The 27,972-nt window shown below is 41.5% G+C and overlaps 2 protein-coding genes across 7 annotated transcripts in view; one reads left to right on the top strand and one right to left on the bottom strand.

Moving 5' to 3' along the window:
- The window catches only part of LOC117147781 (chaoptin), a 197,148-nt gene that overhangs the window by 140,348 nt on the left and 28,828 nt on the right, over positions 1-27,972 (top strand). Inside the window, exon 5 of one of the 2 annotated variants that reach the window (XM_033314818.1) lies at positions 6,470-6,501. The exons of the other annotated variant lie outside the window; for it this stretch is intronic. The gene's annotated coding sequence lies outside the window, so the exon portion shown is untranslated. The remainder of the gene's footprint in view (positions 1-6,469; positions 6,502-27,972) is intronic. 2 annotated transcript variants of the gene reach the window in all.
- On the bottom strand, positions 253-27,703 carry LOC117147782 (protein folded gastrulation). Of its 5 annotated transcripts, none has more exons than XM_033314820.1 (4): positions 27,576-27,703; positions 26,328-26,883; positions 17,394-17,531; positions 255-3,552 (listed from the first exon to the last, which is right to left on the bottom strand). In XM_033314820.1, exon 4 carries the CDS (start codon positions 3,512-3,514, stop codon positions 1,340-1,342), a length of 2,175 nt encoding a protein of 724 aa, XP_033170711.1. In that variant the 5' UTR covers positions 3,515-3,552; positions 17,394-17,531; positions 26,328-26,883; positions 27,576-27,703; the 3' UTR covers positions 255-1,339. The 5 variants fall into 5 exon arrangements, with proteins under 5 accessions (XP_033170715.1, XP_033170711.1, XP_033170712.1 ...); XM_033314821.1 differs by having other exon boundaries at positions 26,328-26,692; XM_033314822.1 differs by having other exon boundaries at positions 26,328-26,413.

Here is a 27,972-nt window from a genome sequence, read left to right as displayed (position 1 = left end):
AATTTATCCCGGTCCTCTTTTGCTGAGTGTATCGCCAAAGCTGGTGCAACGGAATTCGCTTTGACATCTCTTTGGGCCAGTTGCCACTCAAAGCCCATTACGCAGTTGGAAGTCCATCTGTCCACTGTCGACCGGCACTTGAATATTTAGTTTATTTTTGGTCTGCCTTTTTGTCGTTTTGGCCAATTCGCTGCGGAACGAGTTGAGCGCCCGACGTTCGCCCAAACTGTTAAGGTGAACAATAAAGAAATCTTCATAAAGTCCTAGCCGAGTCACGGTTAGCAGTACGGTCGGTTGAATGCGTTTCGCCCGGGGGTCTCTTTCGAAGTTGTGGCTAATCCAGCATATTTGCACCGAATTCATAGTGGGATACTTTCCGCAGACTTTTGGCCAGCTATCAAATTGTGAGGAAGGCCCCCAGCCGCACAATCGCCATTGTGCCAATGAAAATATACGGTTTATTGCATTCTTGCATTTGTTTTTCTTATGAACTTTGGTTGAATTTGTTGGTTGAATTTCAATTGACAAAAACATGATGGTTGCCTGATTCGTTTCGTTCGATTCAATTCGATTTGTTTGAGTTAATGGATCGAAACGCATTTTCTATAAATATAAACATGCATTACACTATTTTTTAGGCTTTAGTTTCGATTTGTGTTTACAATGGTTAGCAGAACTGTTGCGCTTACATGCTAGGTATAGATACACGTGTTGTTTCAAAAATGCTTGGATTTGAAAGGTTTCTGCACTAATGAATATACAACAAATGCTCAGATTGTACGCACATATATGAATATATTAAGTTACAATGGTAATAATAGTAGTAAAATATGATACATCAAAAGATTCTGGATATACAAATAAGATTGCCTAAGTCTAACGATCAATTCATATGCCTAAGTAATCACAATTAAATATTGCTAAGGCTCGCAACAACGACAGCAGCACTCACATATAAAACTATTGTAATGTAAAAAAAAATTCCCCTAAAATTAAATCAACAACTTAAAAAAGAAAGCAGTTGCAATAACACAAAAAAAATAAGGTATTATATAACGCCAGACAAAAAAAATATGCAAAAGTTGATGTTAAGTAGTGTGTTTTGGACATGCTATGTACAAGTAATATTCGATTAAAACATTAAAAGACAATAAATATTTACTCAGAAAAGGGAAAAATGTTAAGGTGAGATAACTGTGAACAAACTTCAACACGCCATTGAAACACTGTTGCTAACACGACGCTATCCTGCACTAGACTATACGGCACCCAGCTACTTCCTGTGGCTCTAGTCGCTAGCCAGAGCCAGGAGTTGCTGCTGCTGCTGATGATGTTGCTATTAGCGTGTGGTTGCTACCGTGTTGCTGCCGCGAAATGTGCTGAAGAACCGCAGCAACAGCGACTGATCCTCGCCATTCCCATCCAGATGGCGGTCCAGACGCCACCCAATACTCGGTAGCCACCAGAAGGGCGTATAGCCATCTGGGTTGCTGCTGCTGTTGGGAGGTGTGGCGGCGGTTGCTGCTGATTCCGTACTTGCTGCAGATGCGACAATTCCTTCCGGCTCTTCGGCCAAGCGATCTACTCTAATTATTTTACTATTTCTATAGCTACGATTAGTAATACTTAAATCTTTTACTTCTGTTGATGCTGACGTTGCTGTCAAGCTGCTTTCATTAACACCGCTCGATGTTGCAACTGTCTCTGTGGTGGCTGCTGTTTCAGATGTGCTCTGTCCCAATTGCGGCATCACCTTTGACCAATTTGTGTATGCTGCTGTGGTGGTGGCATCCTCAGTTGTTGTTGATGTTGACGCTGAAGTTATTTCTGTACTGGTTGGCTCAAGCTCTTGTTTCTGTGACTGATGCTGCTTTCCTTGCTTGCCCTTTACCAGCTCGTTGATGAGCCGCAGTTCCTGTTGGACATCAATTTCACTGGTAGCCTTATGGCCCCCATCATTATCGTCGTCGCCGCGTCCGCCAATTGTATTTGTCATTAAATTGTCATTGTCACTCGCCGGCATATCGGACTGCTCGATCGGATCGCCGGGAGTGCTGCTGCTGGGCTCTGGTGTTGCCGTCGTGGTACTGCTAGCGGCCTCATCTTCGACAAAATGCTGATAGTGAAACCGGTCAGTTGAGGAGCTTGAATCAGCAGCATCAGCTGCAGTTGCCGAAGCTGTTGTCGTTAACTGAACCGGTTGCACTTTCGATTTTATCAAGACCAGGCGATTTTCACGTTCATCTATCTCGGGTTCTTCTGGCGGATGTGGTGATGATTGGCCAGAGGTGGAGGTGGCAGTCGATGTATCCATTAACTCCTCCGCAACCGTTGAGTCCCCTGTGGTTGTTGCCGTCTCTGTGGTATACTCGTCTTCCTCACTTGGTAATATGTTCGTAGCGGTCACCTCCCCCTCCCCCTCTTCCTCTTCCAGCTCCGCTCCTACCTTCTCTGCAGCCTCAACCTCGTGTTTGGTTTTTACATCCTGGTCTGCGCTCAACGGCGGCGCCACCTTGCGATGACTAAAAAGTGGCTGCACCAACTCAATGCTGCCATCGTTGACCGGCAAAAAGGCGTCGACCTTGAGCAGTTGTGCCAGATCCGCCTCCGCGTTAAATTCATTCAATGCGGTAGAGGAGTCATCACTGTCATTGTCGGTAAGAGAACTGCTCACCAGGTGCACAGGGCCATCGTGCTCCTGCTCCGCCGGCAAAACAATGGACTCTACTTGGCCGATGTCCTTGTTGCTGGTGGTGGTGGTGTTGCTGGTCGGCATGGTAAGTGTTGTCGATGTGGAGAAGGCATCACTGGGGGCCGCCAGCAAATCGCCGCCGGGAATGCGGTTACTGGCCTCTCCCGAAGGAACAAACGGTAGGGCAACAGTCGCCGTTGACGTGGGCGTGGTGCTAGTTGATGTTTCTGCTGTGCTACTGATGTTTTTGACATATGTTGCAGCAGCCATGTCCGGCGGCAATGGCAGCTCCTCGGGCTCACCCGTGCCCGTGGCGAATTTCTTCTCAAAAATATTGAATTTCAGTGGTGCATCCTCGCTGGGCAGGGCTTGATCCCCGGCGCCAACGCTGGACGGTAAACCATCCTGCATGGCTATAGGTATGACTGAAAGATCGTACACGATTTCTTCACTCTCCTCGTCGTCGCCGTAGTCATAGTCTCCAATGGGTGGCGGTGGGGGACTGCCATTGGAACCCCCGGCCAGGATGAGTTCCTGTTTGACCAGATCCGTGGGATCAATGTTGGACTGCGGGATGCAAAGCTGGTTGAACAGCGTGTGACCCTGCGGACAGTGGCGAAACGGCAGCGTGAATATCGACTTGGCGGTTATCTTCTTCTCCTTGGTTAGGTTTCTCTGCTCTGGGTCCAGGTTCACCCAATCCTCCCACACCATCCTCTGGACGTTCCCCTCAATGGGGCGCGAAGTGATAGGCAGGGCGTTGTTGGCCCCTAAGAAAACCGTGAGCGCCAGAACAGCCAGCAGACAATTGGGCGGAGACATCTTCTCGGGACCGATCGATCGCTTACTCCTGGCTAGCGCTGAAAGACACAAAGAAGGGGACAACACATGAACAAAGTAAAATGACAGTTGCAGAAGTATACCTAATATGTCTGGGCAGACCAAGCGGGGCTACCCACAATGTAGTTGTTCCTCCCTCCAGATCACCCTAACCCGTAACTCCGCCGGAAAAACACCCACTCCATTCGATGTGGCCGTTGACGGATAAGCGAAACCGAATACCGGTTCTGTAGCTGCACAGAGAGCGGTGATATGGACTTTTTTATGTGGGAATTTTCTCTTTTCCTGGCGTGTACCTCATAGCTTGTAGAAACACATTAAAACCATCTGACCCGCAACTTTTTTCTCTACAAAACCATACGATTAAAACCTCGGGGGATTTATAATATCCACCCCGGGGATTAGGGGATTAGAAACGAAACACAAGCAAACATTGCTATGTGATTTAACACGGGATCCCTTCAATTTCATTCAGATGAGGTGTACCAATTCCGACTCTTCAGCAACAAATTGGCTGTATCAACGGCTTCACTGCACACCAAAGATGGTCACAGGGCCGTTGCACATCAGTCACCATGTTGGCATGCTGTCATCGTCAGCAGCAACAATATGCGGCAACTGCAACAACTTGTTGATGCTGTGTCGTTGCAGTAAAATGATGTTGATACTGTTGCACGCGTTGGTCACTTCGTTGCTCCTGCTTATGTTTGTTCCTGTTGCCATTGCTGGTGTCATCCATAGCTCTTTGCGAGTATATTGTTCTCTCAGATGCTTTTGCAAGCGCAACTTTGGCGTATGCCGCTATGCATTCGGAAGCACGCACCAGCACCAGTGCTTTCCTACAACACGGCGGCGGAAGCGAGACGGAGGCGGCCAGAGCAGGACAGCGAGAGGGGCACACGCACGTTTGTACTACTAATGTAGGCATATATTGTACATATTTATATGTGTATATATGTACATACATATGTATATATGTAGGTTATCGGGGTTCTTCGAATTTATTAGTTCAAGTGTGTGACTCTTCAACCGCGACTTTTCTAACTGTTGCACTCGGTTTATGGCTGCTGCTGCTGCTTCTGTGGATGTTGCTTCTGTTGTTTGTTGTCATTATTACTTGTTAATAGCCCCGTGGAATCGGAAAGTGCGTGTGTCGCTGTCTCTGGGTCGCGTATCGGTCGTAAAAGCCGTCAGCCGTCAGCAGCGGAACTCCCATCTTTCCCCTCGGAACCCGCTTCGTAATGTCGAGTACCTAGGAGATAGTGGTTGTTTGTGTTGTTGTCGGGCCTGCCCGATAAGACTAATGTCACCAGTGTAACGGTGTTATATAAGGCAATGACTTTGACACTCGCAGCAATCGAAGATTGTGGTGGAGGGGGAACCTGGCACGTGAATGCATATCATGATCAGGGGAGCCACTATTTCGGATTCGGAACATAGCAGCAAGCCTCCCAATATAGCGACCCAATTTCACGTGGTGTGTTGTGTGGTCAACGAAATCACTTAGGAACATCACCAAAAGCATAATAAAAACAAACCTCCTTCTTAGTTGTTTAATAATACGCACAATTTTAAATTTAATTTAAATTTAAATTAAATTGAAGTACCATAAAAGTAAATGATTTAGCAACTACTAAGCTTATTTAACACTTGTCTAGCTGCCATTGCATCGGGCCTGCTGCAATGAATAATCGTACTGTATAGCTTTAAAATGCATATCTGCCTGTCTTATTCCATCACTCGCCATCCGCCCAATAATGTGTCGCTCTATTTGCTATTTCGATTTGCTAATCTATATTTATGACGGGCCAGGAAGCCGAGGGATCTTATGGAATGCACCGATGGCGCTGGCATTCGGTGGACATGTGGCTGTCACCAGACATCAACTCTTATTTCAGCCACGAGAGTTCCGTGAAAACCCCCTAAAACACTCCTCCCCCCCCCTCTTTCCCCTTTGTGGGCCCGCGAAAACGCCCTATTGGAACCCCCGGAAATCCTCTGCAAACTCCTCACAGAGGGCCCCTTCCTCTGCGGTCAGCAAACGGACGTGAAGGGTCGGACATTCCATCTTCCATGTCCTAAACATCGCAACATCCACATCCAGGGCGTTTCGCATCAGTGTCCAGTTGAGCTTCCTATATCAGTTCATCTGTCAGTTTGGCGGGGCCCAAATTGAAATCAACTTCACACGTCGCAAATTTTTAATTAAAAATCAGCAACTGATGTCAATTTTTGGAAGCTCTCTTTTCGTTCCTGTTCTTCTGCTCTTATTCGTTGTTTGTTGATTCGGACAAAATTTGATGCCTTTAACGCGGACATGGAGATAGAGATAAAAAAGGACATTTCGACATGTGGATATGGATGTGTCTGCTGTTTGTACATAATTCCGCAAACATACATTGACATCTTGCTAATACAAAACAGCAACACGTAGAGTTCGTTGTTGGGTGCCGGTGCTTCGTGTCGACACGTATTCAATTCGATTCAATGATTCAATCCCGCATTCCGCATCCTGGTCCCCGTATCCTGGCAAACACGCACAGTCATCCTAGATTTCCCGCAGCTGCGTAGCAGAACAAATGCGTGTTCAGGAGCCCACGGATTTGGACTTTTTTAAGAGCGCGTTCTGTCCCCTTTTTCATTTGTCCGCCGACGAACACGTTTTTCCTTCTCCGCCCTTTACTTCTGTTTAATTCCCACCCGGATTCGGCTTGATTCTTGACACACATATACTATCCCCGCGATCTGAAATCAACATTATGTTCGGGTCCTTAGTTTCCAAAAGGGGCCCTTTAAAGGGATTGCAAAAAGTTATTTTAAAAGCCAGTGTCTGATAAATGATTATAATAATAATATATATAATGATTTCCCCACACATGCCACAAGCAAATATTTCACACTTCTCTGGTATTTAATTTGGATTTCATTTCTTTATAGAACACTTTGTTGGATAACTACCCTAAAAGAAGGTGAGTTAATTTGGTGTTCATTTGGTTGCTGCTTAGAAATATTTATATTCCCTAGACTTAATGAATAATTCAAAAGCTCCGGCTTCAAAACCACCGCTAAGTTGCTGGTCAATTGCATCACTTGTGATCTCATCGATACCTCCTCCTTGCCGCTTTAATGCCATACAGTATCGTAGCTAATGGCCACTTGAGAGGCTGGACATTCAATTGGCACTTGCTGGAAAGTGGTTCAATTAGCTGCAACTGCTTGCCGTAACGCAGATACAGATATAGATACTGTGTCAATGTCGGCTAAGAATTATACAAATTCTAATGTACGAGTATCTATCTAGCCGTCCGACTCGCTGCGTCTTTTAGCTCGCCATTGCCGCCCACGCACGTGGACACTTTTTACAATGTCAACCAGTTATTCGGTGGATGGTTGGTTAAAGACTAAAAATGCAAACTGAAACGTAACGACGAATTGAGTCGAAGTGAACGATGTTGCACGATGTTGCTGATGTTGCTGATGCGCCACAAGTGGCCGCAGTAGCAGCGGCACAAAGTGGTTCGCGGTGGAGTCATTTAGTTTTTATTGCCGCTTAACTGCCGGCTCGAAAGCCAAAGATACACTTGGAAAAATAGGTGGCACCGTTTCTGCTAATTTTTAATTAATTGTAAAACTAAATGTAACCAAACACGTTCACACACAGTTCATTACGATTCATTAAACACGATAAACGAACTACCTTAAAGTTTGTTTGCACTTTAAAGATGTCCAAGTGCACAGACAATCATCACTCAGACGCCTGACGACTTGGCTGGCTGGTCTGCCAAATGGTGGCCCAAACAACGGACGGGGCTTTCAGCTATTGTTTTTCCGATTGGCTCGGTAAGGCACTTGGGCACCGTTACCACTAACTTGAATTTGAATATGAATTCAAACCGAATACTGTGAAACAGCTCAGACGCTGCAGCCGCACTCGCATGAGATCACTGGGCCCTATCGCTGGAATAAAATCTGCATTCTGACATCATCTTCTGAGGGTAATTGCGGCGAATTCCATAATTCCATTATCCGCACCGCAGACAATCGATGCCGTTTGTGCAATTGCGAATCTCGTTTCCCATCTTCTGCCCCCCTTCCGTGTCCTTTGCAAATGAAAAGCGCCATGTAGTCCCCCCAAATCCCATAAGCGACAGGAATACGTGCCCAAACACTTCACACGACAATTTCCGATTTCGCCAGCATGCTCATGGGCTTTTCTTTCCCATCATCATAAACTATTGGAGTCGTAAATTGGAAAATTTCCAAAAAAAAACGAAATGCGCGTGAATATCGTGCGTTAGAAACGCAATTAGTTTTCCGTTACCACTCGGCTTGGGGAAACGATTTGAATCAAATGGCGATTGAGTCCAACGCTGCAGGTGGCCGCAAGGGGGCAGGATCAGTTCGCAGTTGCTAAACCATCGGCCGAGAGCATAACTTATATAACATATATAACAACTCAGTTCTAAATGGCTGAGGAGTCCGAGGAAAACCGAAAACTAACTAATCCAATTGGGGGCACACGCGCTCAGATCGACAATTAACGATCAACAATTGAAGGCGTCCAACTGAAAATTGTTTACGACATCGTCGTGCGATTTTGTTTTCCTTCATTTTTATTTTGTTTTATTTTTTTCTTTTTTTTTGGCCTTGTTTTGGTTGGTTTTGGTGTGGATGCGGGTGCGGCGGCTATACTCGTAGTCTTGGCGATACAGCAAAGACGGGGGTTCTACGGTCTGGCACAGTCCACAAACACGCAGCTGACTGAAATGCGCACGCAGACGCGTGCCGAATTCATAAAAACGCATTCGCGTTCGAATCGATTTATGTACATTTCGGTGGCACTTAGGCATAAGACCCGAAGACCCCAAAACACCCAGAACGACAAGAGAGGCACGAAACTTGATCCCAATAAATTGAAAAGCCCAAAAGGAAGTAAATAACAAACCGAAATAGGCGTTTACAAACGAGCAGCAGAACGCAAAATCGGAATTGAAACAGGCCGGTAATGAAAATAGTTAAACGAAGGAAAGTCTAGTGATAAAATTTTTAAATCTAGACAAAAAATCAATTAGCACAACACTGAGATATGCTTATTTATGTATGATGTACCACTTCGTCCTCTGAGTTCAATGAAATCCGATTTAAAACGAAACAGATTTTAGCGTAATAGGCGTTGTTGGAAAACACAGTGGAATTGTCACTAAAACCTTCATGGTTAATCTCAGCTTTCAAACTCTTATAGTTCCCGAGATGTGGACTTTCACACAAAGACTGATAGACATGGCCAGATACATACATATGTACCTTATAGGACCAAGAAGTGAATAAAGTGTTAACCGACTTTTCCTTTATAATAGATTGGGAGCCATATAATAAGTCGCCCGATGAAAAAGAGCTTTTAGCCTAATCACAATATAATCCTCTGTTTCATGTCATGCGCTGAATTTGGTCAGAACAGATTATTTTTTCAGAATTATCAGATCATTTCTATGATATTAATAGCATGGCATGGCATATCAACTCGCCCTTCGATGCTAGGGCACAATACAATGTGCATATTGTATACATTATATACATATATATTTGTATTACCTGTTTAACGAATTAAAGTAATTATTCAAAGAATAAACTATTGGATTATTTTTAATATCATCGCATTTCCCATATCAAATGCATTTATTATTTAGAATTAGCCTATTTCGATATTATTCTTATCTATGCGTTTCTGCTTCTTTTCTACCATATGTCAGGATATATGTAAAAATCGCTTACTTATGACATATTGAAAAATGTAAAATGCTTCCGAAAATCAAAATACTTGTGCATAAGATTCCTCTGGGATATATTAATCTCCTAATATTTCTCAAAAGTCATTTCGAACGGTCCGCGGAATCCCTGAAAATATGTTCAAATTATGCAGTTCCCCGCAGAGTCTTAACATTTCCCAACGTCATAATCTTCGGCCCCCAAATTCGTGACCCCCTCCAGAAAGTGTGGTAGGCCATTAGCATAAGTAGCGATTAGAGGCTACCAAGAATCGTGAGTCAGTCTAATTTGTTGCCCTCGCCTAAGTCTGATATATGAATTGCTTTACCGCCGATTTTTCGGGAGTCGTGGCTATATATCTATATATTAAGCATGGCTTCAATTTGGGTTCCCGTTTTGAATGACGCAAATAGTTTTCTAGACAGTATCCATATGCCATGTTTTGGCAGTTATTGGCCTTATTGATGTGGCTGTGTACTTACGCGAGAAACTAAACAAACTAAAGATGACGAATGATTTTCGCACTTCTTCCACTTTCTTATAACGTATTATTGGAGATTTTTGCACAACGCTTGAAGGAAACGGTTGTTTTATTTTAAATTTAAATTTTATAAAAATAGTCCAATTAGTTTGGTTTGGTTAAATGATCCGGCCATTCACAATATATCACTTAAAAAAAAGAAACACACAAGAACCAGATTAGCGACTTGAATAGCTGAAATTCTGAATACAGACTGAGTGGAAAATACAAGAAAAATCACAGAGCAACCAAAACAAAATCTTGGCCGAGAGTAGCGAGCACACACAGCAGATGCAAAGACACAGAGATACGTAGATAAAACAAAATTCATGTGTGAGAGATACGAAGAGCACGCTGGAGATAAACTTACGCAATATAAAGAACCAAAGAGCCGAGAACCCGCAATGAAAAAGTATCTGCATCTGTTAATGCAGCTGTATCAGTATCTGTAACTGCGCCCAAACTAGTATCTGTGTGTCTGAGTCTTGGCGATTTGGCGGTAAATCTTTGCCACACTTGTTTGTTTTGATCCTGAGGACAGGTAGAACACCGCATCCGGCCTCTCCCCCCCGAATCTACCTGGTAACCAGCCTTGAGATACTGTTCAATCAGAGCGAGACAAAGCGGGACGGAGCGAGGCCGAGAGAAAGAAGCCTATAGAATCGATAAGAACGTCCGCAATTATCTTCTGCTGATAGCAGCGAACAAGCACAAGATATACAAAGTTGTCCATGAAATTGCACTCTCGTTCTCTGTAAATCTCTCCACCACTTCTCCGCGGTTTTTTTTTACTGGTCAAGGCAAATTCCTGATAACGTACCGAGTCATATGATGCAACCAAGGTGAGACCCAACAACACGGTAATTAGATGTCGGCTAAGTTGGAAGGTACATATGAATAATGTAAGTGTAATTGAATTTATAACTTAACTATACTGCATAAACTAGTTGAGTCATTCAGCATCTTAAAGTACCTTCAGTGCTGGAAAAAATAGCAAGAGAAGTCAAGAGTCCAATCGAAACTCAAGCAAATACATCCATAACCTAGGTCAATAAATACAGCCATTCGCAACACCTGATTCCCCCCACACCCCAGCAACGCTTCACAACCCGATCCCTTGAACACAATCTCTTGGAAGCCGTTGGATTCTTTTCACGGTTCGTCGAAAGTGAATGATCACTCCGATCTCGAAGCTTTCGCCTTGGCACCGCAATATAAAAATGGAAATGGAAAGAAAATAACCAGTGTTTGCAATACAATTAACGTTTGAGTGTTGACATCGTCTTCGCGACAACCGATGAGCTACAATTACAAGATCAGCGAATCAGCGACGACAGTCGGCCAAAACTTATCCCTATATCTATATTTATGGCTACTGCTGTCTTCCGCTCGCTAAGCATCTGTATCTGCTGAATAGCTGGTGCATCTGTGGCTTATCAAAAAGCCACTCTCTACCGACAGCCATTGTCTGCCCAAACTGAATGGATAGGAAAACATACGTATAATCAGATTTTGATGGACGCATTTATCGTTGGCAGACAATGCACAAATAGTAGAAGGAACTAAAGCAGCGGCAAACAGGAGCAGCAACAAGTGTATGTGAAACAAACATAACACTGAGACAACAATCGGAATGCAGTTCAAGCGGTTTCATTTTATTATTTGCTCTCCTTTCTCATGCACCATGTGCATACGGGTATAAGACGGGTACAGCGAGCGACCTACCAAAGATGTTAAGTTCCATTAAAATAAATGCACATTTTTAAACCCATTACTCGTAGAGTAAAAGTGCATACTAGATTCGTTGAAAAGTATGTAACAGGCGGAAGGAAGCTTTTCCGACTATATACAGTATATATATTCTTGATCAGGATCAATAGCCGAGTCGTCTGTCCGTATGAACTTCGAGATCTCAGGAACTATAAAAGCTAGAAGGTTAAGATTCAGCATTTTAGAGACGAAGGCGCAGTGCAAGTTTTTGACCCATGTTTCCACGCCCACTCCAACGCCCTAAAGTCGCACTTTGGAACAATTTTTAAATTTTTTTTCATTTTATTCCCCAACATCTATCGATATCCCAGAAAAATTATTTAATTTCGCGTTCGCATTCACACTAGCTGAGTAAGGGGTATCTGATAGTTGGGGAAGGTAACTTTAACCTGTTTGGTTCCAGATACTGGAAAGAAATTAATTCCAAATAAACTCAGGCAATTAAGATTCGAGTTAATGAAAAATTTGGAAAGGTCCCGCAGTGTGTCGATTAACCGATTCGGAATCAAAGGTAACACGAGAAATCCTCGAAAATGTTTGTTGGGTGGGTACCCACGTAATTTCTGTAAAAAAGGAGCTGGAAAAAAGGACGCAAAAAGTATTGATCGGGGCCACTGGTGACTCACTTGTCATTGACATTGCACGTCTGCATGGCAAGGGTTGCAACTACTTTGCCACACAATGGGCTTCCTTGTTTTCTGGACGTACACCCCACCCCCTTCCCAAAATAAAGTGTCTAGGCTAGTGCTGAACGTTCAATGACAAACGGCCAAGCTGAATCAATCATCACCCTCTATCTCTGTGGCGGCGTGACGAATGACTTCATAAAATATCTGACCAGACCAAACCCAATTAGTAGATGTAGTTTCAATAATCGTTAAACGTTATGCTCTGGGCAAAACACATTTTCTTCTACAGAGTATTGTACTTTCATCAAAAGTCAGGGTCTTGAGCGCAATAATATGTGGTCTCAATACCACATAACTGCGACAAAAAAAAGTTAAGCCAAGCAAATTAATGAAATGGTAATTTTTAAGTCGATTTCAAGTCGATTTTTTTTTTTAATTGTTGACATTATTTTGTTTTGGTTTTATGACTTCTGAGAATTATATAAATTCAGTCATGGCGTAATCAACTTTTTAATCAAATCCCACTAGTACTTACTTAAAAACAAAAGAAAATTGTACTGAAATATAATTTTAAGCAACAAATTTCTCGCTAATAATCAAATACGACGAGTGAAAAATTCTCGAAATAAACTATGTCAACTCACAGAAATCGAAAAATTTGAATGAAAATGGAAGGGAATATTATAAAAACGAAAATCCGAAAGGGAATTAAATATAATTCAATTTTTACGAAATGCGATTGCTGCATTTTTATCAATTGGGCTTTTAGTTTAGTCGTAGTATTTTTATGCAACGTAACGGTGGATAATTAAGAAATAAATAAATGGGCACTGACTGGGGCTAAAATGGGGAAAAAGAAAACAATTGTTTGGTATATATATTTACGTGTTCGTCGTAGTCGACGTGTTTCTTTTCGCGCATGTGGCGCGCATTTCAAGGCCAACCTTTATTTGTGCCATATTTCATTGTTTGAATTTTTGGGTTTTCGACGTTTTGCCTCTGTGGTGTAAACATACAAAAATTGTAAAATGAACTGTCCATGTGAGTTGAATGGGAAAACAGATTTTGAAACGGCATTCGTCCCGTCCGTTTGAATATGGATATTTGGATATTTTTAACTTCGCAATGTTTGAAAAGGGGCGATGACGGTGCAAGTGAACAGGTTCGTCGTGGATATTCTCAGTTGAATACAAATCATAGTGAAAGACCCTTGATTTCATTTCGACAGAGCTGGGGAGGTAATATATTTAATATTTAAGTAATTAATATTTAAATGATCGCAATTCTTTAAGTTAATTGCATCAAGTAAGTGCAGTTTACCAAGGGCATTCAATGTTACCTTAATACGATGTCTTAATATTACATATATTGATCATTTTTATTTTATTTATCGAACTATTAATCGATTAACATGTTTACTCAACTCTAAAATATCTGCAGAAAAAAGAGTAACATCAAATTTGTAAGTAAACCGAAGCTTAACACTAGTTAAATTTCCACTTAAAAAAAATAAATCCACCGAAAAGCTACAAATATTTGCGTGAAGCAAGGAATTTGGTAGAAACATCATGAAACTATTAATTCATTTGCAGTAGGTGCCTCCGGACCTGCTTGTAATCTTTTCAATTGGCCATTTTTTCGGCCTTCATTTCGATTTTGGCTGCTGTTTGCTCCTGTTTTGTATTTGGCGGGCTTCAGCTTTGCGGCTTATACAGCGCATTTTTAAATGAATTGTTCGACAAATCAATTTGCATATTGCGCGGCACATTTGCGGTAACAACAGGCGGGCTAGCAACAAAAACAGCATCAACGCCAACAACATCGGTAGCTGCCCCAAGAGGTCGCCGCGCATTTCTAACCCTCGACCCGACCCGACAATTTACAAAAATATTTTTGTGTTCACACTCAATTAATGCCAATTGACTGCGAAATTGCCAACCCTTTTGACACGTTTCGAATGGAAATGAAAATAGATGTGGTGGATGTTCTCACGAACAATCTCGCCGTGCGTACAGTATCTATGTACATATCTATATGTACATATATCAGCGTATCTATGTATCCGCAATGCCCAAGCCAATTTACAGGATGGCCAAACCTCGCGGTTTCGCTCCACTGCTGGATGCAAAGTAAATCAATAAATAAATAAATTGTCACATGCAAAATTCATGAAGAAATTCTCAAAATACAACGGTCGCATTGATAACAACAGGCAGCCAGAACAACAACCTCGAATTATTCGCATTTTGAACGCAATTGAACTTTTCGCAAACATTTTCGTGGCAAGAGCTCCGGACCTTTTCCTTTTTTTTTATGGCCACATACACATATGAACAGTATTAAATTGAATTAAATTAATTGTAACAGCTTAATTGATGAATCATTTGTATTTTTATTGCATTAAATGGACTGAGCCCGAGACAGAATGTGAGAACATTGCCCAAACTGAAATTTATGATGATGATGTGTCGATGCCCAGTTCATGCGAAGTTCAACAGATTAATTTAAATGGGTAGTGGGTAACTTGCCAGTGATTTTTGGGACCTGTAAAAATATTATCTACGCATCTGTGACACATTAAGACATCTTACTGTGTTTTATAGCAACGTTAAAAAGCTGACACAGTGACACAGATTGATATTATAACTTTTTTACTCTTTTACTGGCTCACCATGTTGTTTACCTAAGCATTATATACCTAATATGTATATTTCGCAATATCAAAATCATTTGGGTAATCTTAATGGCCCGACTCTATTACTAAACGTCAGATTACCAAACATACAAATATACAAACTTTAGACTCTACCCGATCTTGGATTATCTTGGACCGAATATTTATGTTTAATGTATGATGTTGATGATGTTTGATGACATTACAGGCACTTAAAGTGTAAGCCGCTGTAATTATTTATGAGAAATGCGTTGGAATCTACATATATCCCAAAAAGTATTATAGAAAACAATATGTGTACGCCTATGCACATATGCATGTACATATGTTTAAATGCAATTTTACATATGCATGTAGACCTATTTGATTTATTGCATTTATTTTACACGCATTTTGTATGATTTAGTGTTTGAATCACAGTGCAATCGCCGGAATCTGCCCAAGACCAAGAAAGACACGGCATTATGTAAGGTGAAAGAGGCATTTTTTATACTCGTATATGGTTAATGGGACTTTGGTGCACGGTCAGTTATCTTGGGAATTTCGTCAGCTGTTTTTATCGCTTCCGGGCTAAAATTGAAATCCGAGAAAGAGACAGCCTGAATCGGGTAAAAAGAGTGACGGCAACAATTATCTGCAGGTTCTTTTGCAGTGATTTGGCCACTAAAATTGTTCACTTAGCCATGCAACCCTGACACAAGTGTGATTCGCATGTAAATTGCGCGTCTGCTGGTTTTTTACTTTTTTTTGCTTGGGTTAACCCGGTTCGCGAATTTGTACGAGACTCAACGATCTCTTTATATTCATTACGTTTTTGCACCCTATATGCTGGGACTTGTTTTCGATTTTATTTTAATTAAATTATGTCAACGCAATGAAAATGTTATTGAACCAGCACGAACGCTGCTTGCCAACTAGAGACGTATTCATTAATTTGGATTTTGCAACTTTTATACGCAATGTGCGGTAACAGCAACACGAACGATATCAACATTGCCAATTTTAAAGCACATCGAACTTTTGGACTTCCCCCAATTTACGGGCATTGTGATAAAAAACAAAAAAATTAACAGTCAGCTTCGCGATGGGAACAGAAAAATAATATATTTGGGAGTAATTAAGAAGCAAAGAAAGTTCGATGCTCTTCGTAGAAATAGGTTTACAGTGCTAATGTAAATGAACTGTTCTATTTATTAAAGAAAATACTATTTATTTAGATACCGATAAAGACATATTATCAATACCGATGAAGACAAACAAATCCTATATTCCAATTCTTATTCAGGTCGGAAGTAATACCGCATGCCCCAATAGCGAATGCTACTGCGAATATAAAAAACGATTCGGACTAGACATAGAGAGCATTTTTAGCAGGAGTCAGCAAGAAGCAATCGTAAACAATTGTGTTTAATCGACTAAAATAGAGGAGTAAGAAGTGAAAGTGCGAAGAATTAAAACTGAACCGAACTGAAGGGAGCGGAGGGAGGAGTGAATGGATTTGCGAGTGGGTGGGTTCATGGGTGGGTGGGTATTTGTGCCTGCGAAACTTGCCAACGCCCCCGCGAAATGGTTCCTTTGTGCGATTTATGGCAGAAAATATATCAGCTGCTTGTAAATATGCGCGAAAACGGAAACTAACCAAAACCAATAAGCTAAATACTTTTTCTTAGGTTTATTGAAAAGTAAGGGTTCTTTGAAATAAAAAGTACAAAACACAATTTAATAAAATAAAACAAAAGAGAATGCTATAGCCGAGTTCCCCTACTAACAGATACCCGTTACTCAGCTAATGGGAACGCGAAATTGTATCATTTTTCTGGGATATGCATAGATATTGGAAATATATATATATATATAATATATATAAATGAGAAATAAATTGAAATTTATTTAAAAGTGTGGGCGTTTTGTAGGTGAAAAGAGGGACGTGGCCACAGTGTTTCTGGTATACAAATAAAAATTGGCAAGACAAACAATAAAACGAAGAAAAATCTTAACATTTTTCAAAGGTGTGGGCGTGGCAGTTTTTGTCGGTTTAAGTTTTTTGGCAATTCGATAGAAATTGTCAAGACTAATAAAATTATGCAAACATATGCAAGAACGTAGGGAGAGGGACAGGGTCAGATCGACTCGGCAATTGATCCTGATCAAGAATATATATACTTTATATAGTCGGAAAAAAGCTTCCTTCTGGCTGTTACATACTTTTTAACGAATCTAGTATACCCTTTTACTCCCCGAGTAAGAGGTATAAATACCACTTAATTATAGCTTTTGAATGACAATAAAGATATTACTAGAGTTAATTAAAAAACTGTAGATCGGTCAGTCAAAACCTAAAAAAATACCCAATAACTATTGTTGTCAAACCATCTTAAGATTCTTGTAACGTGAAAGGTATATAAGCATAACTGTAGGAGGCTTTTAAGAAAAGTTACAGTCCTTCGTGTTCATATTAAATAAAATGGTTTTCGGCAATGAAAACCAATACTCAATACTCACCAAGTCTGGCCACATAAAGCCAAATAACATGTGAATTGGTCGAGACGCAGTAAAAAAAAGATCTCTCCAAATTGCAGTTTGTTTGCAGAATGTTAATTCTTCTTGTTTTGTATGATTTGGTTGTGAGCAGGGGTAATTCTGAAATAAAAAAAGGCATAGACATGAGTTGTATTTAATATTACATTGTGCCCTATTTTTGGTGATAAGCAATATGAAAAAATATTTAATGGGATAAGAATGCTCCATTTGTTAACAGGAAGTCTTAACTGACGCATTAAAGAAAGTAGTTGGCATTGAAACGAATTCACAGAGCTCAAGTTTTGGAATACGTACACAACATCCGGAAATCGATAAGCGAATTCGTGGTTCTTTAGGTCTTAGGCTTATCAAGTCTAGACTTTTAAGAAAAACATGAATGCTATTCTACTCTTTGATATGCCAAAACTAAAATGCCTAGTTGCAATAAATATGTTTAAAAAATGTCTAGAAAGGCGATCTTTATGCTTCCAAGGTTGTTTTTTAGCAAAACGTTAATTCCTTGTTTTACGAAGGTTTTCTTTGATTTGTAGGCCAGTGTGTTCAGTGTTACAAATCCAATTATTTGTTGAATTTAACAGTTTAATTCTACGCCTCGATAAACAAACCGAACCCCAATCGAAATGAAGGCCCCTAAACCAACCCGCAACGCAACGCCATGTGCCTGTTTCAATCCCACGGATACGGAGGAATGGCGGGCGGGAGTAGAGATGTGCGCTCGTGACTCCACTGCGTCACGAGTTGCTGAAATGAATATCGTTGTAAAACTCATGATTAAGCTTTAGGAGCAATACTAGCTAATAGATGGGAAGTTCATGTAACAGTTGCCAAAATTGCTTGAATATATTCTATTTAGCCGTTGATATAGCCCAGTGAGGGTCCTTACGCTGCCATCCAATGAATAAAATGAAAATGCGCTCACACGCCCACCACCAGCATAACAGCATGCTACAGGCACATCAGATGTATCTAAAAGCATGCGTTGCTGCTGATTGGAAAATCAAACAACTTTGACATTTTGATTTTCAAGGAGAATTCCAGCTAGACCTCCACCAAGATATTGTGTCCTAAAGATGTTGAACAATTAAACAAAAACGAAACAAAAGCATATCCCCTCAACAACATGTTTACATAAGCCGCTCAACAAAATTAACAGAAATTTTCATCTGGGCAAAGCATTTTCTATGTCCTTCCAGACATTCAAGACCGTGTTTGCTGATGGGTTTCATGGGCGTCGCGGGATTCCCAGACGAGGGGCTGGGTGGTAGGGCCCGGGTAAAAACTTGTCCAGAAATCAAGCGAGCAATCAAGAAAGCAGCCAGAAAGCCACAATAAAGCCAGCGAAGAGCAAGTCAAGAAAGAAAATAAAAATAAAAATAAAACGAGTGAAAAATGCCGCCAAAAACAAGTGCCAAAAACAAGTTTAAATGTCAAAATGTAACTCCCCCCAGACGACAAAAAAGAATAAAAATACAACCCAGGGGGCAACAACAAATGCTGCAATAATGCAAGTTGCTGGGGCGCCGTACCACCAACAAAAATCAAATCAGCGCCTGTTGCAATCGACGGACGTTGTTATTCATTTTGTTTTTTTTGTCGGCTTGTTTTTAGTGCCGTTTATAATTCGCGCTTATGCAAAAAATGCTTAAATTTAACGCAATTTTTTTTTACTTGTTTCCTTCTGGCTATAAAAACGGGCAACAACTGCAATAACAACAATCGCAACGAGTTGGCGACGAAGACATATAAATGATAATCATCTTAAGTCCGTTAAAATTTATGACAATGAAAACTTCAACTACCACAAAAATTTCAGGGCGAGCGCGGGGTATTGTGGAAGTGTGACTCAAATTAAGAAGTCGAATGATGCCCTATTTGCATCAGCACGGTTTCTTTCGATATTTTCGATAGTCCTGATAATTATCAATGGGATACGGCGCAGGTCTAGACAAGAACTGCGACCAAGACCGATTAATGTTTAATTAATTGCGCTTGTCTCCTTAATGGCGTCATCATCATCTTGTATCGTCGGTGGAGTTCACAGTCTTTAGATGGAATAAGCCAGCTCATCTCAGGGACATGGGGGTGGAGTGAGCTAGGAGCAGCAATCTTTATCAACAGTGACAATATGTATGTACATAAGCCGTCCCAGCTACACGGCAATGCAATTTGCATTCTACTGATTACTCAAACTGATACTCAAATAATGAATTCCACAAGTCTGTTGATACCTATTTCCTCCCTGTTCTCTCAACCCTCGAATTGTTTTTTACAATGGTTTGCACCGTGGCTGGCTTTTTTTGCGACTTTCCTCAAACTGATTTGTGCTTCAATTTTGAAGAGCCTCCTTTGCATTGCCCTCAGTTCGGCTCGGTTCGGTTACCCAAAGTCATTAAACTTCCTATGCCGCGTTTATCACTGTTGTTGCTGCAGTTGCTACAGTTGCCGCTGACGTGCTGGCCGCGAGCAACATGTTGCAGCTGGAGCGCAACGCCTGCCGCTCGCCCGCTCATTAGCCCAGTGATTTTGGACCCGCCGGGCAAATAACAATAAGGTATCTATTGCAGCGCTGATTTATCTGGCGTATCACGTTCGCACAGGGCCTGGCCATGATCCTCCGGCCAGTTGTCTTTGGATAGTGGGTGGGTGATTGGGTATTAGGGATTTGGGATTGGGAATTGGGGATGAGTTCACCCATGAATTCAAGTTTCCACTTGCCGCGCGCATCGTTTAATCATCAGCGTCAACTCAATTGCTTCGCACTACAAAACATTGACAGCCGCAAATGTAGCAACTCCCGATGCTACATATATTTGTTATTTAGTGCACTAGAAGAGAGATAGATCCAATTGCTTAGTAATCAAAAATCAATAGGGTAACCGTTAGATGCCATACATCATTTTTTTCTTATTCACATTTCGTAATGACTAACTGTTAAGTAAGACAGTAAATAACCTCCATGATTAATGAAATCACTATTGAAAAGTAATTCCAAATATTGCCATAAATCTTCGAATGCAAAGTTTCGTTCTGACACCGTACATTTGTATCTGCGAAACCGCCACCCTGAGGGCTTCTACAGTTCATGGGAATCCGCTCCAGATGATGCCACATACAGCAAACGAGATTTGCTGCATGTGCCGCTAACTGCAGCAAAAGCAACACAACAGCCACATCAGCAACAACTGCTGCAGCTGCTGCAAACTTTGACCCCGCGCTGCGTTCTCAGGCGTTGGCGTGGGTGACACCAGGGGCGGTCTCCAGGGGGCTTCTAGAGAGGGGGGCACTTCCGAGGGCCACTGGAAACTGCTTGCTTGCAATTCGCTGTCGCAACAATTTTAATACACTCTTACATGATTTTGCAGCGTACAATACAATGCGAATCGCTGATGGGGCTGGCGGCTGGCTGCTGCAAGTGTTTCGTGTTTCGGGACCTATTGTTGGCAGATCTGGTTGTCTGTCAGTCAGTCGGTCGGTCATGTGGCCGAGTAATTGATCATGCCATGCTCTGTGCTCGGCAGCACAAAGACGCCTCACAAAGAAAGACAGTTCTACAGAAAATTCCGCTCAGATTTCTTGAAATGTAACCCCCCTCTACCCACAAATATTTATTAAGTGAGGTTTTCGGTCATTATGAAAACCAAGTAAATTTTAGATTGTGTCCACATTTTCAGTTTGTTTAATTAAAATTAAGCCACCGCGTGTAATTTTTAGCAAATGTTTTTATTAAAGTATGCATACTTACTTACACGCCGTGGCTCAATGCAAGTGTGTATATTTCCCTTTCTTTTGAATAATTGTAAATTTGTAATTACAGAATTCGTAAGAGTTGTTTGCGTTTAATGGTTTGAAATTAGTGCGTTTTAAACGCTGTTTAATTCGATAATCATCTCACGGGCTTATGGTGTTTGTTTGCTTAAGAGGGCTGTTGTTGTTCCTGTCATTAAACAGAAAGCCCCAAAAACGAAACACTGCATAATAAACTACAGCAACCTCAACTACACTGCGGCAACATGCTAGCATAAACAAGGAGTAACATAACAAGAAGTGGCAAAAAAATATGGCAAAATATAATACAGAAGTGTGGGAAAAAATGCCAAAAACCGAACCAGAATTTTCCACTAACACCTCTCCCGGCCACCGCAAACAGCTGTAACGAACGCCAACAATAACACCAGCCACATCAGCGGCACGGCGGCAGCAACACCAGCAACAACAGCTCAAACACCCCACGGTGGCAACACCAGGAGTATCAAACACGCGTTTTCATTTTAGCGGATCCGAAAACTTGCAATGCAAATGCTTTGCATTCCATCAACACACTCCCACTGGCCGCCTCTCACCTGCCACGCCCCCATTCAGTGTCTGCCGCCAAAAAACGTAGAAGCCGAATTGTAGGCTCTGGGCCTGGAACACAACGATAGCGTTGTTAAAACATATGCTTTCGCACTTGCCATGCTCGAACATAAAATTGAGATGGTGTTGGAAACGGGGAAAAGCTAGCGAGGAGAGTGGATGTAGGGAGGGAAAATCTCGGGAAATTGCCTTTGGAAGAGGGGCGAAACAGATGAATCGTCGTGACATACTCGAAAAATTAAGAAGTAGCCATGCTCATAATCCCTAACCAAGAAGAAAAATGAAAAACAAGAGAGAATGCTAATAGTCGAGTTACCCGACTATTAGATACCCGTTACTCAGCTAGTGTGTGCATGCGAACGCGAAATTTTATAATTTTTTCGGAATATCGATAGAAATTGGGGAATAAAATGAGAAAATATTTGAAAATTGTTCAAAAGTGTGGGCGTGACCGGTTTGGCGTCTTTACGGCGTTAGAGTGGGCGTGGTAAAGTTTTATGGCAAATCGATAGAAATTTGCAAGGCTAATAAAAATGTAAAAATATTGAAACCCGCTTTATAAAAGTGTGGGCGTGGCAGTTTTGTGCGGTTTGTGGGCGTTAGAGTTGGCGTGGCAACATGATGAGTCTTTAGAATCTGTATGCTGGCTGAATCTCAATCTTCTAGCTTTTATAGTTCCGGAGATCTCGACGTTCATACGGACAGACGGCCAGTCGGACAGACGGACATGGCTAGATCGACTCGGCCATTGATCCTGATCAAGAAAAATTGTAACATCACCGGGGACGGCAGTCCACTTAGTGACGATGAGCACTAAAGAGTTGTGTTGTATAATACAAAATGTAATACTGTTGTCCGATTAGATCCAGTTTATCTTCACAAAATGTGATATCAGGAATATTTGGAGTTGGAGGTGCCACCGAGTTATTGTCTAATTTACAACAGAGAAGGCCTTAGTGCATGCCTCGACCCAGTGCATACCCATTCCTCGGCTAAAGGTGTTAGATTAAGTGCTGACAACTTTTTAGTGGATGGTCCGCTGAGAGACATTCGTGCGGAAGTATGTAGGTTGGCACTGGGGGAAAGTCCAGCTCTACGTAGGCCGTTCTTAAATCTTACTTTCTGTCTTCTACTTACATGGCTCTAGGCCATCATTTCGCTCCCTTACAGTTTTTAAAGTTTTTAAGTTGCTCACTACACGCGGCGAATGATTAAATCATTTGGCCAAAACGAAACACTAAGGGGGCGTGGTGTACAGCGTACATGGAAATCAAAACGGAATATAAAATGCGTAATAAAGTGTAATATAAAAAAGAATTGTAAGCGGAAGTGGCAGCGACGCATTTAGCTGGAACAGAAACGGACTTATGTCGAGAAGCGGAAGAAAGAGTCGTCATAAAGAAAGAAGAACGGCGGCGGCGAGCGATGGAAATTACGAGCACTGTCCACGGCCACGGACAAGAGCAATAAAGAATCGCATTGTAATAGCGGCAATAGCAACAACAACAGCAACACAGTGCTGGGGGCAGTGCACCTGCTGCTATATCCATTGGGGTCCGTACAGATACAGTCGCTACAATTCCGATGAAGAATTCTGCTTCCGTTTGCCACAGCCACAGCAGCAACAACAACAGAAACAACAGAAACAACAGCAACAGCCAGCACACACTCAAAAAAAAAACACCCAAATCGATCGAACGAACGAACATCCAATATCTTGTAGTGATTATTCGGTGTGCCTCGTTTTTGGTATCAATGTAGTGGTAGATGGAAAGCAACGCGCGCAACCTAGATATTCACGGTTGTACGTAAGACTCGAAATGTAGAATCCTTCGAAGCACTTTAGTTTACGAGGAGGGACAATGAAACACAATATTCAAGGATTGTTGCTTCGAATGCGTTCAGTCGCGTAAGAAGCTTTCACTTGCAGCAACGGCACTCGTGTTGTGAATAATTCAGGAGTACTATCACGCTTCCTACCACCTACGACAAAACTCAACGAAAATATATTTCTCGCTGTGCATCCGTGGCAACCGAAAGGGCGTAAGAGGTTCTGCCCCAGTAGCAGCCGCCCCCATTTCGTCGCCCCTTGGCTCCTCGCCACCCCACCCTCACAGCCATCCCCTCCACCCCCACCCCATCCCATGGAGCTGAGGCACCTGTTCGTCGACACTTTGATGCTTGGCTGGTTTTAGGCGAACGCGCTGCGTGCTACGCTTCTGACTTAGCGATGACTCAGCTAACGTGTTCCGCCCGAAAAGGCCCATGGTACACCCCTCATCCGCTAATTCATCCGCCTTCAAGCCTTAATAACCATGCGGGAGGGTGATGGACAGAGGGAGGGGGAAACGCGCCGCTGCACATGGGGCTCAAAGTTATAAATGGCGTGGGGGGTGGGGGTGGTGTTGGCGTTGGGTCAAAAGCTACTGGTGGCGGCGGTCGTAGAGGGGGTCTAGACAGGTGGATCCATCGCTCTAACGGCGAATATGTATTACCTTATTAGCATGGGCTGCCCAAACTCAGGTTCAACAGGTGAATATCTAACTGAATGAATGAATGGAATGGGCAAGTGATGCCGAAACAAGATAAGTAAATACTGCAATTGCACGACTTCTGGACCAGAACTCATGTAAATGAGATGGTAAGTTGGTAAACATATGCGTACTACGTCGACTGCCATTGTCCTCCATTTCGGATCGCTTTTCGTCGGTGTAGTTACAATATATATTATACGAGTATGTATGCACCTACTCCATACATCCATACATTTCTAGTCCGTGTGACTAGCTACTGCGTTGGTATGTACATACATATGTATTAAGTACAGGTACGAACTTTTCGGAACTTCTTACTTCAGCATTAGCCGATTTCTTGGAATCCGCTTGAAAGCATAGTACGAAATGGGAATAGGATAGATTCCAGAAATTCCAGAAGAAACAATCCCCAAGTTTTTCGTGTAAGTGGAGGTCGTATATTGCCATCGGTATTTGGTTTTTGGTTTTTGGCCCCTCAGGCACGTACTGCCATATGGATCGCCCGTTTAATGCTGTTTGCCCCGATGCAGCTGAATCAATTTTACCACGGCTACATAGCCATGGGCACCAGAGACTCAAAGAGCCTCGAAAATGATTTCGTGATAGATTCGTTTTTTTTGGTTGCTCATTTCATTCTGCGTTCCCTGAGGGGGTATCAACATAGGCATAGATATCAACATGTATGTCCGGAAGACAATAGCTGCATATATCATTTTAATCAGATAACTATTTTAGGAGTTATGTATTACATTTTATAGGCCTAAGCTCAAAATTCACTAGCTGAGTGAATCTGACAGCTATCTGATAGTCGAGGCAAACTCTGCATATAGTATTTATATGTATACGTACCATCACAGTCCCCGGAATTTGATTTTCGTGCCGTCTGTAACACTTTCTAATGCTGATAATGACTTTTGTAATTCATGTCTGCGCCAAAACAAAAAACGAGTACACGGAAAAATGCACTAAATATATTCATAAATAAATGTTAACAATTTCCCTGGCACTTGAGTGCATTGCCACCCTTCCAGCTCTTTATTTATTGGACAGTCGGTTAAATGCAATTAACTTGGTTACACTTTCATGCGGGAATGAACTTTGGTGCCGAAATTCGTTCATGGTTTGCATTTAGTTTTCCATTTTAAGCCGCAATATATATGATTTGCGTCCAGCGGAAGTGGCAAAGTACTTCGGCGCTGATAGTCACCGCGTGACTTCATCGGCATTATCATCATTATGTCCATTGCCAGCGACTCTTGGAGCTCATCTCTATAAACATAATCGTGAACTCACTTGTTTGGCAAATGTTTGAGAGCGCACCCCGATAAGACACCTTAATGCTCCTCGAATTTTGTGGGTTTAAGCAGATTGAAGTCTTGGTTGCATGATGATACTAAGATTGGTTATCATCATCCATTGTGGTCACGTCGTGAAATAGATTTTTGCAATAACTAGTAAGGCACTTTACTAGGTTGAGAAATGTGCACGTGTCTAATTAAAACTGCACTTGATATTTATCAGTTAATTTTCAGGGAAACAATAGGCTGAATCCATTTGTGCGCGTCATAAATAGCTGTTTCGAAAAGCATTAGACTAAATACCTCGCCCGCGATTTGGTTCATTCATTTAAGATCCCAAGAGGCGGCTCTGCATCTGCAGAATGGCTAAATTTCCCACATCCGCAGAGTCAGAAGGTCAGCATCGGGCGTGAGCCCGGAAAATCCGCTAGGATAAGCCCACGAAAACGAGACATCCCGGTCCCGAGACCCAGGAAATAATGCAGCGGGATGATAATAAGGAGTACCAGAAACGAGATACTGTGGGTTCTGTAAAGTCTGTAGTCCGAATTTGCAGGGCTGTAAACATTTCGCTGGCTTCGTTTCAATTTAATTTGCATTAAGAAACAAGTTTCGCAGCGCAAAGTAATGATGGGGTATTCGATGGGCATTATAAAACACACATAAACGTTAAATAAAAATACATACATATGCATGTACAATCCACTTACTTTTGCTGTTTTATATCCCAAAACAAAGACGCCGAAGAAGGTGCGCTGCTTTTGCTTTTCGTTGCTTCTTCTTTATCTTTCCCCGACTTTTGTTTTTGTTTGATTGTGGGTTAATACCAAGTTGTTGTAAAAATAAATTAGCATATAAATAAATAATAAACACCACAAATTGGCTCGTTTTGAATTTCGTTTTGATGGCGGTTGAGTTTATTTTTTTTGTTTGGTTTTTAAGAATTTTATATTTTATGCATATGTGTGTTGGTTAGCTTGCTGGCAGGAGCCAGTTCAAACTTTTTTGTAAGAAGATACTAAATCTTGTTCAGTTGCTTTAATTTTTCCCGTCGCTGGTTGCCTTTCATTTTTCGCTGCAGTTGTACATTTACTATTGATAGTCTCATTAAGACAACACTGTTTTTTATTCGATTTTGTTGTTTTCTCTACTTTATTTCTCCAACTGTATCACATGTATTATCATATCATTCACAAGACTTTGCACACACGAAAAAAGAAAAAAAACTACAAAAAATCGATTTCAAAAGGTATCAATTGTAATATCCTGTTTGTGGAAAAAACGAAAGATAATTATTTTTCGTACAAGTATTGAATGCAATTCCAAAATAATGCCTACAATGGAAGGCACCATGTGCGCCGAAAAAAGCTTAAGATTGTGAAATAAATATTCAATATATGTGAAATATCATTATGAAATAACGTTATCTAAATATTTGTAACTCAAAGCTATGTTTTTTACGAACGTGGTTGGTACTAGCATTTTAAAGTTGATCTCTGGTTTTTCAGTGCACATAGGCGAATCTATATGTACGGGGCTCATACATATATTTTTAAGATTATAAATTATCGGACGTCTGATGCTGTAAAGCCAACAACAACAACAAATGTACAACAACAACTGTTTCACAATGTAGTATAAACACAAAAGCATAGTATATTAATACATGCCTCGTAATACGTATTTTATTTTATTCTACTTTATTTTCACTTCGTTCGTTCCCTCTTTCCTGTTTTCATTTACAGATATGCAATCGAGGGTTTTTTTGTTTTGTTTCAGAGTTTAGGTTCTTGTTCAAATTAAAATTAAAATCGGGTCAAATTTAGATAAGTTAAAGAGTTTATATTCCCATTTTACTATTTGCTTTTAAGTTATGCGCACGTTTTGACCGATTGCACATGTCTCTTAAATATTGAATTTATGTTACAAATTCAATCGAAACGATAGTGTTACTTTACTTTTTTCATTTGCTATTGTTGGTGATTTTTATCCGCTTTCTTTCCCACTCATTTCTTTTAAGTTATTTTCGCAAAGAGACGCTGTAAGGCGGAAGAGAAAACACGCACCGTTACCGATCACGTTCACAGTTGTTTTTTGAATGAGAAGTGGCTTCGAAACGTAGCGTCGCAGGCGTCGACGTCGGCGCCGCAGTCGCTGCGACAGACAGAGAGTGGTCAGATATAAATATACATGTACTGTATATATGTACGCGCGTTCCGCAATGATCTTAGCTAAGAGAAACGAAGCCGATGCGCGGCATTGAAAAACTCTCTTCATAGTTTTCCCTGCTCTTAAGTTGCAACTGCACTGAGAAGGCATTTTGCTGCTTTGATCGTGCATTGTTTTGAGTGGTGT

This window comes from Drosophila mauritiana, chromosome X (assembly GCF_004382145.1).
Source record: "Drosophila mauritiana strain mau12 chromosome X, ASM438214v1, whole genome shotgun sequence".
In the NCBI taxonomy this organism is placed as follows: domain Eukaryota; kingdom Metazoa; phylum Arthropoda; class Insecta; order Diptera; family Drosophilidae; genus Drosophila; species Drosophila mauritiana.
This window is presented reverse-complemented; position numbering and strand designations above follow the sequence as displayed.

Bases quoted from the DNA above. Each gene is read 5' to 3' on its own strand.
- LOC117147782 (XM_033314820.1), bottom strand. From the start codon at position 3,514: ATGTCTCCGCCCAATTGTCTGCTGGCTGTTCTGGCGCTCACGGTTTTC.